The sequence below is a fragment of the Saccoglossus kowalevskii genome, chromosome 13, assembly GCF_978046115.1.
Source record: "Saccoglossus kowalevskii chromosome 13, keSacKowa6.1, whole genome shotgun sequence".
NCBI classification, from domain to species: Eukaryota; Metazoa; Hemichordata; class Enteropneusta; family Harrimaniidae; genus Saccoglossus; species Saccoglossus kowalevskii.
The window spans coordinates 10,335,628-10,347,776 of record NC_140653.1 but is presented as its reverse complement, the minus strand read 5'-3'; the positions used below and the strand labels follow the sequence as shown (position 1 = coordinate 10,347,776).

The 12,149-nt window shown below is 33.0% G+C and overlaps 2 protein-coding genes and 1 long non-coding RNA gene across 3 annotated transcripts in view; 2 read left to right on the top strand and 1 right to left on the bottom strand.

Annotated features, from left to right (window-relative positions):
- Positions 1 to 12,149, bottom strand: part of LOC102802145 (uncharacterized) — a 125,601-nt gene that overhangs the window by 28,626 nt on the left and 84,826 nt on the right. The window contains exons 4-5 of the mRNA XM_085507299.1: positions 3,507 to 3,519; positions 3,433 to 3,449 (exon numbers count right to left, since the gene is read on the bottom strand). Coding sequence (XP_085363425.1) covers positions 3,433 to 3,449; positions 3,507 to 3,519 — 30 coding nt within the window. The remainder of the gene's footprint in view (positions 1 to 3,432; positions 3,450 to 3,506; positions 3,520 to 12,149) is intronic.
- On the top strand, positions 3,763 to 6,629 carry LOC144356109 (uncharacterized). Its single transcript, XR_014931385.1, has 3 exons — positions 3,763 to 3,842; positions 4,203 to 4,289; positions 6,548 to 6,629. It is a non-coding gene; the product is annotated as an uncharacterized LOC144356109 (long non-coding RNA).
- LOC146734979 (uncharacterized) lies at positions 6,811 to 10,334 on the top strand. Its single transcript, XM_085506813.1, has 4 exons — positions 6,811 to 6,852; positions 6,953 to 7,150; positions 7,635 to 7,696; positions 10,187 to 10,334. Exons 1-4 carry the CDS (start codon positions 6,811 to 6,813, stop codon positions 10,332 to 10,334), a joined length of 450 nt encoding a protein of 149 aa, XP_085362939.1.

Genomic DNA, 12,149 nt, shown 5'->3' with positions numbered 1-12,149 from the left:
ATGAGGAAATCAAGTCATTACCGCTAAGATACAACATTATCTCTTGCAAGACACTGCTACAATCTCAGCATACGCCATGTTTTTCAAATCTATCTATGTCAGAGACGCAGCATAGAAAACTGATTCAAGATTCACTCACAGGTAAGAAATCACTAAAAACCACAGTGAACTAAATACAGTTCAGTTATTATTGTCTGTGCATGTTGTCCACATTTAATAAATTGTGTCCGCTGAACAACATTGAATGGTTATGTCAGTGATATGTTTAGTTACAGATCTTGTTATTAATTCCTATATCTTTAATACTTGAGAGATCTTTCATTCTTCCCACCAAAAATGTATTGCAATATTTCAAAAATGTATTCTTTGTTAATTTTAGACCAAATAAGTTGGTTATACATACATTTTGAAAAAATTGTGTTTGATTTTATGAAAGCATCCAAAGTTGACTTTTTTTTGTTTTTTCATTTTGTGAAACAGAACAAAATTTGACTTTGGTATTCTTCGAATTAATTATTTTTTATTTTACTTAGGTCCAAAGCTCTTAGATAGAACCCATTTGGTGCTGATTGGTAAGCTGACTGCGAATCCTAGATTTTTGAAGGATAAAGATAAATGTGGTAATCTTTATTTAGAAGATAATAGTGCTGCTGTACTTTGTGAGGTAAGAATACCTATGTAACCAAATTTGATTCCCTAAAAGGTAGCATATCCATTTACTTTCAGGTGCAACAGGTCATTATACCATTAATTAAAATTGTTTACAAAGAATTCTAAGCATTTGTCATTTGCAAAAATATAATTATTATCTTTACAAATCTGATCGCAAAAAACAAAATGAAAACCTATGTGATTGAATGTTACTATTACCCCTCAAAGTCTACTGCACATCACCCTATACTCCCCGCAATCTCTATTACCCCTCAATATCTATTACCCCTCAACGTCTACTGCACATCACCCTATACTCCCCTCAATCTCTATCACCCCTCAATATCTATTACCCCTCAATATCTATTACCCCTCAACGTCTACTGCACATCAGCCTATACTCCCCTCAATCGCTATTACCCCTCAATCTCTATTACCCCTCAATATCTATTACCCCTCAACGTCTACTGCACATCACCCTATACTCCCCTCAATCTCTATTACCCCTCAATATCTATTACCCCTCATCTCTATTACCCCTCAACGTCTGCTGCACATCATCCTATACTCCCCTCAATCTCTATTACCCCTCAACGTCTACTGCACATCACCCTATACTCCCCTCAATCTCTATTACCCCTCAACGTCTACTGCACATCACCCTATACTCCCCTCAATTGCTATTACCCCTCAACGTCTACTGCACATCACCCTATACTCCCCTCAATCTCTATTACCCCTCAACGTCTACTGCACATCACCCTATACTCCCCTCAATTGCTATTACCCCTCAACGTCTACTGCACATCAGTCTATACTCCCCTCAATTGCTATTACCCCTCAACGTCTACTGCACATCAGTTTATACTCTCCTCAATCACTATTACCCCTCAATGTCACTGCATATCAGCTGAAATTATCACTTTCCAAACCAGTCAACTTAAATATGCAAGCCAAATCAAATCTTTTAAAATTAAAATCCTCAATAACTTCAATTTTCTTTAATGTTCATTGGTTTTGAAAAAAAATTGCCCCCAAAATTGAAAAATGATTGGAAGAAAATTTTGTACTGCAAAATACTTTATTTTCAACTCATCAAAAATCAGTGAAAAATTCCATACAAAACATCCAAAACGTCTTTTCAGCAAAAATTGATTTCAGCGAAAATAAAGTATTTTACAGTAGTTCACATTTTTCTGATTTGTCTTTCTAAAAGTATGAAGTATTATGATGGAGCACAGCTTATGGTATTTTGTAACTTACACATGAATTTAAAAAAAAATTAACTTTTTTATAAACAGATTACCCGAGTGACAACTGGACTGTTTTTCGAGTGAATATTTTGTAGTATTTAATAAATCATTATTTCTTTGTTTTCTTTCTACAGTTTATCACTGTTGATTTTTCATGGTTAGATCAGTGGGTTATAATTCCTACCTGGAATTTTATTCTGCCAAAAGGTAAGTTTGTATAGCTTAGCTGAAATTAAAATAAGACAAATCAAATATCCACAGACTGGTGAATGTAAGTTATATGATTATGAGTGCTTCTTTAAATACCAAAGTCTACTTTCATTTCCTTTCACAAATTAATCTTGCATTACCAGAATATATTTTTTTTTCATATTCAAGCCAAATTTATATGAATCCATTTGATCCAAACATTAATGGAAAATTATTGAAAAATACACTAAAAAGTTTAAAGGATTAAATATGCTTTAAACTACAAAATGAACTATTAGGTCTCTGACTGCGTGAATATAAAAACAAAAGAATTAACAGCAAAATTAAGATTATTAAGTGTGCTCATATAAAAGCAAAAGAATCAACACTAGGCTCAGACAGAGCATATATTTAGTGAATAAAGATGATGATTGATTTATTTATTGAGAGTCTGATCCTCATGGCTTAAACTTCACAGAGGCATCAAAGAAACAATCAGTGTTCATTGTATTGAACGTATCTTCCAGGGTTTGAAGGCAGCTGTTATCTTGAAATATCAGACAGGTGTTTGCCTATGGAAATGTTACAAGAGAGTCACTCAAATATGAAAGGATTGCAAGTAATCTCCACCACACTAGCACTGCGTATCCTTGACAACAGGTGCAGCTATTCAATTGTTGTTTCACATACATATCTCAGAAAAAAAATCTTGTTTTTATTTTGTATTGCTTGAATTATTTTTCTTATGCTGTTTTTTATTTGTCACCCACATTTTTTAAATTCTTGAAAGTGAAAAGAATGGTTAGTAATTATAGCTAATTGGTCACATGACATGCATAGCAACTATCTTCTCAAAAACCACAGTACGAATTAATTAAAGTGTATAACGTTTACAGTCCATGTGCTTCAACATTCGTAATGGAAACTGTTTTGGTTTTCCCGTCCAAAATTCAGTGCAGATATTTTAATTTTTGACCAAAACATTTGTCAGTTTTCTTCAACATTTCATGTGGGGAGGAACAGACTGTACACAATGATTTTGATGCTGGTGCCAAAAGTTGACAATGGAACACAAAGGGTAATTGTATTTGTGTGAAAGTGATGGCATGTACTGGTAATAGAAGGTCATAGGAAATTTAACAGTCTTCGTACTGCTTGGTATGATACCCTGCACTGCATAAAAAGTCAATTGTTTGATTTACAAAATTCAAGAACTACAAGATGTTTGTGGAGCTTGAATTATTTATTATTTCAATGCTAAACAAATGTGAAATATTTAAAATACAATCTTCTGTTTATTTCAGAAATAATTATAATCTTACTAGGAGTGTTACATTACATGGTGAAATTACTGCACTCAGTCCAGTACACAGGTAAATGACCTCTGATTTTACTTTCAAAGCATGTAGGAACATTGTGAAATGATCTAGCTATGTAAGTGTTTTTAAACCAAATAATAAGGACACAGTACTTCCATGACTCAATCCCTTGCCACGAGAAAGAAATACTTTATACATAGACTACAGTTTTAACTTGTAATTTCTTGAATACCTGCCCTCTCAGGATCATATTTAGTTTCTTTTGTTTTTATTCACTAGGCCCAATAGTTGAATGTGAACATTCATAATTATTTATATGCAATCACAGCATATTCCTTTCCAATTTGTTTACAGAAAGCCAGATTCTGTGGTGTTTTTCGTAGAACTCACCTCCCAGGAGACAGAAGACAGAGTTTCATTGGTTCTTAAGGTATGAATGGACACATTTTATAAACTACTTGTTTGAACTTAATAAGATAAGGGTACAAATGTATGTGATATGTGGTGAAAATTACAATAAACAATAAACATAAAATAGCAAGAAAAACAAAACAAGTTGATGAATATATGTACTATACAATCCTTATCTTATAAATTTATCATTTGTATTTCCGATTCCATCCTTCCAAACTTTTCTGAAGGATTCATGAAAATGTTAAGAGAAACCTAAATGATTGAAACTGTCAGTCAATAAATTATATTCTCTGGGTTTAACGTGTGCTTTGAGATGTAATGCAAGGCGATGCATGCCTGTAAATTACAAAAATAAAACCGTGTCTTATCCATACAGGGTATCCAATTTTCACATTGGTATCATTTTCTGCGATTGAAAGAAGAGTTTGCATTCACCAATGTTGTTCCTACTACAGTCAGTAAGGTAGAGTAATACATTCATCATAGGCTACATTTACTGTCATTATTATGCATATAGTAAAATTTGAATTTTATTTTTTTTATCTCAAAGTGTGAGTCATCAGACCAGATCATGATCAGCAACGTATAAAATGCATTTAAGTATTGTTATATGGGGACTCTGTAATGTTTTAGATTTTTTTTTCTAGGTTCCATTGTATCTTTTTTTATTCACTGTTTTATTTATTGTTTTGCTTTGCATTTCACCATCCATTTTTCAATGACTTTAACTTTGAGTGTTTATATGTGAAGATTCAAGAAAGAAGGTAGTTAAATAATATTCTTAGAAAAGTAAGCAGTTAATGTGGTATTTTAAACAAGAGTAGAAGACTAGTTAGCTTGCTGTCACCTTCTGGAAATGCCTGGTATTATGGTCATTCTTCAAAAGTGAATCTGAGGGTGAGTTGTGTGGGCATACAGAAGCCATAACACTGATGTCTGCGTGTTGATCTGCGTGTATGTTCTGAGGGCACACAGATGCCACGCAAGACAAGTCTGCGTGTAATACCAATTCTTTTGCTTTATTACTATAAATAAAATCCATTAACCTAGCAGTAAAACTGGTTTTCAGTAGGGAATATTTGGAGATGTCAATAGAACGAATTAAGCAAGAAGCTAGGTCCTGGTTAAAAGTTGTCAAGGCCAATGTTCAATCTGACATTCAGTGTACTTAAATAATATTGTTAGAACATCGTGATTGAACATACATACTTTGTGATACCAGGTGATGAATAATGACTAGGTATTCATTCAATTCTGAGGATAGAAATCTAAATAAGTTTGATTGCGGTTGGTATTTTACAAACCCAAACCATTTCTTGGTGCGATTCAGGTGTTAATGATTGGCGTTGAAAGAATGCAATCTTCAGTTTGCTGTCCACAATCTTGAATGAGTTGGACTGTACTATTTTTGATTAACCGTAAGATTGTTACCAAACACATCAACACTTTTGTTCAGTGGCTACTCCTACATTCTGTTTTCAATGAATTTGTTTCACTGTCAGACTGTGGATTATTTAAAAAGTATAAAATGTTACAAATTTGCCAAAATGTATTAAGGAGAAATGAACTAATATAAAATTCGTTACAAATCTTACAACATATGGGATTTACTTTTTATAATACTCGTGGTGAACCTGGTCTGCTCCGACTGAAAGTGAACGGTATTAACTTTGGAGGTGATGCCGAACTCGATAAAATGATAAAATGAACAGTTAGAAGAACAGCAGCGAAGTATGAAAATGACAAGTGAACTGGCAGCGTAGCTGATTTTTACAGCGGGCACAAAAAAGTTGCATACATTCAACCCAATAAAATGTTTGGGCTTCCAAACACCACCAGACATTCGCCTGACTTGATTAACTGATTGTCAAAACACCGGTCGCGGTATATTTGATGTATAGTCACGATGACTGCGTATTTGGATTAATATTTGAACACAATATTTGAGTTCATCTCTGTTGTCAAAACTCAAAATGATCACAACGTCAACGGCATCTATGTTGTTTTCTTACCCCGACACAAGCCACGCCGTGACCTGTACCATGGACTTCTTGTTTATATGGTAATGCTACCCCAACTATCTAAACAAAACCCAATAAAAAACATTCTAAAATAACGTATTGATACCGAATTGATTTTGGTTTCATCGACCCATGGAAAAAAACTCGCAACTTGAAGGCCAACAGCTTCAATGGAATGTAACATTCACAACTTGTAGACATAATCTATGACAAGTGGTCGTCGCTTAATCAAACATTGTCAGCAGAGATGGATTTTAGCTTAACAGTTCAAAATAAGTGGCGTACAACTTATTGTTTTGTTTTATTTTATTTTGATGCATTCAAAAATATGAATGATGTCACTTTTCAAAACTGCATTTTTTTGGTCCTTGGCTTACTTCATAACGATAACGTAGAAAAGAATTGACAGTACACACAGACTTGATTTGTGTGGCTTCTGTGTGCCCTCAGAATGTACCTGCAGATCAACCTGCAGACATCAGTGTTATGACTTCTGCGTGCCCTCACAACTCGCCCTCAGATTCACTTTTGAGGCACCCGTAAATGAATGCATTATTGCATGTTTGTACCACACACACACAGAATGTTGTGAGCTTGATATGTATGGCTGCCTACTCAACAAATGCACTGCCAACTTTGCTAACAAGTTATTATTCTTATAGTAAGATTGACGCTTAATGTTCTTGTTGACATATTTCAGGGTAGCAATAATGCGTACTCTGTATTTGCGGCAACAAATAAGACAAAGTTTTATAAGATACGTAAAGAAGACTGCAAAGAAATTACGATTAAGGTAATACGAAGACAAAAGTTTAATTATGGCTGTAGTTACAGCTAAATATCATAAAACATTTTTTGAATAAAGCAATATCACCTAGCTCTGTTGGCTGATATTTTTGAATCGTGCTTGAGGTGTTTTGGACAGTTCATTTCATAGGAGGTGTGTCTGTATTAAATGTTGTCATGGCAATAGACCTGTATGAGAGCAGTGCCAATTGCAGTATTGCAAGTTTACACAACTTTTATAAGTAATTTGTAGACAACATCTTACATAAGTGCAATGTAAACCAATCTGGTTTTAAACACTTATTTTTGTCATCCACAGAGATTGGAAACTAGGTATTTGTGTAAAGGAAATATTGATGTTCCAAATACAGATACACCATGTGATGATAAAATTACAGAATGTCATAGTGATCCACCACCTTGTAGTCATGGTGATAGTGAGTCGCCAGGCCCGTCCTACAGTCATACTAGTAGTGTTAGTGGAAGTGTACAGCGGGAATCATTGTGTTCATATAAAGTAAGTATCATTTTACTGATGTAAAGTGAATAAGGGCAGGATAATTCACATTCATGGGCATCTGGATGTGGAAATAAAAAATAAAGCATCACCCCTATCCCCCCCCCCCCCCATAAAATTGGTCCAACCCATGACATGACATGACATGACATATTGACTCTGAAACTAAAGTATATCAATTTAATTGTCAAGTCTGATCATATTTGGTAGGTCACATATTAATATATTCAGAATGTTGTATATCAGCGGTTACATAGATGTGCCTTGTCGAACACCCTTGATGTAAGTTGCATGTAAAGGGTGCATATAAACACTACTAATGTACGTCAGTTAACACACCACTTAATTACAGCCAATTATGTGATGCTGGTGGAGATATTTACACTGGATTCCCAGAATACAGAATCTGAAATTGCCCAGTAAATCTGCACTGCACAGTTAAAGTCACTAGTCAAAAGTATTAGTAATTGTATTTGTCTTTCAGGGAACCATTACAGAAGTGGTTAATTCTGAGGCTGGTGTGTATGACCTTGACAGTAAAGTGCGGTAGGTGTAAATGAATGGCTTTATGTATATATTGATTAACAATTTTATCCAAATCATTATATTTCATGTAGGTTATAAATTGGTTATCAACCCTGTCCAAACCATTATATTTCATGTAGGTTATATATTGGTTATTAACCCTGTCCAAACCATTATATTTCATATAGGTTATATATTGGTTATCAACCCTGTCCAAATCATTATATTTTCATGTAGGTTATATATTGGTTATCAACCTTGTCCAAACCATTATATTTCATGTAGGTTATATATTGGTTTCCAACCCTGTCCAAACCATTATATTTTCATGTAGGTTATATATTGGTTATCAACCTTGTCCAAACCATTATATTTCATGTAGGTTATATATTGGTTATCAACCCTGTCCAAACCATTATATTTCATGTAGGTTATATATTGGTTATCAACCCTGTCCAAACCAGTATATTTCATGTAGGTTATATATTGGTTATCAACCCTGTCCAAACCATTATATTTCATGCAGTTTATATATTGGTTATCAACCCTGTCCAAACCATTATATTTCATGCAGTTTATATATTGGTTATCAACCCTGTCCAAATCATTATATTTTCATGTAGATTATATATTGGTTATCAACCCTGTCCAAATCATTATATTTCATGTAGGTTATATATTGGTTATCAACCCTGTCCAAATCATTATATTTTCATGTAGGTTATATATTGGTTATCAACCTTGTCCAAACCAATATATTTCATGTAGGTTATATATTGGTTTCCAACCCTGTCCAAACCATTATATTTTCATGTAGGTTATATATTGGTTATCAACCTTGTCCAAACCATTATATTTCATGTAGGTTATATATTGGTTATCAACCCTGTCCAAACCATTATATTTCATGTAGGTTATATATTGGTTATCAACCCTGTCCCCAAACCAGTATATTTCATGTAGGTTATATATTGGTTATCAACCCTGTCCAAACCATTATATTTCATGCAGTTTATATATCGGTTATCAACCCTGTCCAAACCATTATATTTCATGTAGGTTATATATTGGTTATCAACCCTGTCCAAATCATTATATTTTCATGTAGATTATATATTGGTTATCAACCCTGTCCAAACCAGTATATTTCATGTAGGTTATATATTGGTTTCCAACCCTGTCCAAACCATTATATTTTCATGTAGGTTATATATTGGTTATCAACCTTGTCCAAACCATTATATTTCATGTAGGTTATATATTGGTTATCAACCCTGTCCAAACCATTATATTTCATGTAGGTTATATATTGGTTATCAACCCTGTCCAAACCAGTATATTTCATGTAGGTTATATATTGGTTATCAACCCTGTCCAAACCATTATATTTCATGCAGTTTATATATTGGTTATCAACCCTGTCCAAACCATTATATTTCATGTAGGTTATATATTGGTTATCAACCCTGTCCAAATCATTATATTTTCATGTAGATTATATATTGGTTATCAACCCTGTCCAAATCATTATATTTCATGTAGGTTATATATTGGTTATCAACCCTGTCCAAATCATTATATTTTCATGTAGGTTATATATTGGTTATCAACCTTGTCCAAACCAATATATTTCATGTAGGTTATATATTGGTTTCCAACCCTGTCCAAACCATTATATTTTCATGTAGGTTATATATTGGTTATCAACCTTGTCCAAACCATTATATTTCATGTAGGTTATATATTGGTTATCAACCCTGTCCAAACCATTATATTTCATGTAGGTTATATATTGGTTATCAACCCTGTCCCCAAACCAGTATATTTCATGTAGGTTATATATTGGTTATCAACCCTGTCCAAACCATTATATTTCATGCAGTTTATATATCGGTTATCAACCCTGTCCAAACCATTATATTTCATGTAGGTTATATATTGGTTATCAACCCTGTCCAAATCATTATATTTTCATGTAGATTATATATTGGTTATCAACCCTGTCCAAACCAGTATATTTCATGTAGGTTATATATTGGTTTCCAACCCTGTCCAAATCAATATATTTTCATGTAGGTTATATATTGGTTATCAACCCTGTCCAAATCATTATATTTCATGTAGGTTATATATTGGTTATCAACCCTGTCCAAATCATTATATTTCATGTATGTTATATATTGGTTATCAACCCTGTCCAAACCATTATATTTCATGTAGGTTATATATTGGTTATCAACCCTGTCCAAACCATTATATTTCATGTAGGTTATATATTGGTTATCAACCCTGTCCAAATCATTATATTTTCATGTAGGTTATATATTGGTTATCAACCTTGTCCAAACCATTATATTTCATGTAGGTTATATATTGGTTTCCAACCCTGTCCAAACCATTATATTTTCATGTAGGTTATATATTGGTTATCAACCTTGTCCAAACCATTATATTTCATGTAGGTTATATATTGGTTATCAATCATGTCCAAACCATTATGTATTCATGTAGGTTATATATTGGTTATCAACCATGTCCAAACCAAGGTAGAGGAATGAGAGTCGGCGTCAAAGTTGAGATTCTCAATGCTCATTTGAAAGTTTACAAAATGGTATGTATGTCTGAATTACATGCAGCGGGATTATCAAGTGATATGTAACATTCTATGAGTACACTATCTTTATAATAATCTAATTATTTAATTATACGTCTTTGAATTCTTGAACACTTGGTACTGGTATTGGAACCTAAAAAATAAATGGAATTTTCTCGCCAAATATAAACCTCCTATTGAAACATGTCTGCCATCATTGAAATATTGCTGGTCATTCGGAATTCACATTTCTTAATAAGGTATTATATTGGTTTCCAACCCTGTCCAAACCATTATATTTTCATGTAGGTTATATATTGGTTATCAACCTTGTCCAAACCATTATATTTCATGTAGGTTATATATTGGTTATCAACCCTGTCCAAACCATTATATTTCATGTAGGTTATATATTGGTTATCAACCCTGTCCCCAAACCAGTATATTTCATGTAGGTTATATATTGGTTATCAACCCTGTCCAAACCATTATATTTCATGCAGTTTATATATCGGTTATCAACCCTGTCCAAACCATTATATTTCATGTAGGTTATATATTGGTTATCAACCCTGTCCAAATCATTATATTTTCATGTAGATTATATATTGGTTATCAACCCTGTCCAAACCAGTATATTTCATGTAGGTTATATATTGGTTTCCAACCCTGTCCAAATCAATATATTTTCATGTAGGTTATATATTGGTTATCAACCCTGTCCAAATCATTATATTTCATGTAGGTTATATATTGGTTATCAACCCTGTCCAAATCATTATATTTCATGTATGTTATATATTGGTTATCAACCCTGTCCAAACCATTATATTTCATGTAGGTTATATATTGGTTATCAACCCTGTCCAAACCATTATATTTCATGTAGGTTATATATTGGTTATCAACCCTGTCCAAATCATTATATTTTCATGTAGGTTATATATTGGTTATCAACCTTGTCCAAACCATTATATTTCATGTAGGTTATATATTGGTTTCCAACCCTGTCCAAACCATTATATTTTCATGTAGGTTATATATTGGTTATCAACCTTGTCCAAACCATTATATTTCATGTAGGTTATATATTGGTTATCAATCATGTCCAAACCATTATGTATTCATGTAGGTTATATATTGGTTATCAACCATGTCCAAACCAAGGTAGAGGAATGAGAGTCGGCGTCAAAGTTGAGATTCTCAATGCTCATTTGAAAGTTTACAAAATGGTATGTATGTCTGAATTACATGCAGCGGGATTATCAAGTGATATGTAACATTCTATGAGTACACTATCTTTATAATAATCTAATTATTTAATTATACGTCTTTGAATTCTTGAACACTTGGTACTGGTATTGGAACCTAAAAAATAAATGGAATTTTCTCGCCAAATATAAACCTCCTATTGAAACATGTCTGCCATCATTGAAATATTGCTGGTCATTCGGAATTCACATTTCTTAATAAGGTATTGTTTGATACTGGGAAATTTTAAGATATCTGATGAATAATAATGAAATTAATGTCAGACATATAATTTTTTTGGAAAGTTGTTAAATGACTCATTGTTGATGTTTGTTATTTTCATTATATACATGCACTATCTAAATTTGTAAGGGTTGTTTATTCTGCCATATCATCACTGCTATACCTTGGGTAGATTCTTATTTTTGGTTTGATTGGACGCATGTTTTCTTGGCACTCCCAATCAGAAATCAGATTTGTGTATTTTACTGAGATTATGGGAAACCTTTGAGAAATGTTGACATCATTTAATATGTAAAGTTACTGTCCAGAAATAAATAATTAATGATTTCATGATATCTTTATATAGATTCCCAGGATTCGACTGTGTTGTTGTACTCTCAGTACTGT

What these genes read in the sequence shown, in the direction of transcription:
- LOC146734979 (XM_085506813.1), top strand. Translation starts at nt 6,811, where the DNA reads ATGGCAATAGACCTGTATGAGAGCAGTGCCAATTGCAGTATT. An exon ending in GCAGTGCCAATTGCAGTATT is followed by an intron (nt 6,853 to 6,952) that starts GCAAGTTTACAC and finishes TGTCATCCACAG; the next exon opens with AGATTGGAAACTAGGTATTT. An exon ending in AATCATTGTGTTCATATAAA is followed by an intron (nt 7,151 to 7,634) that starts GTAAGTATCATT and finishes TTTGTCTTTCAG; the next exon opens with GGAACCATTACAGAAGTGGT.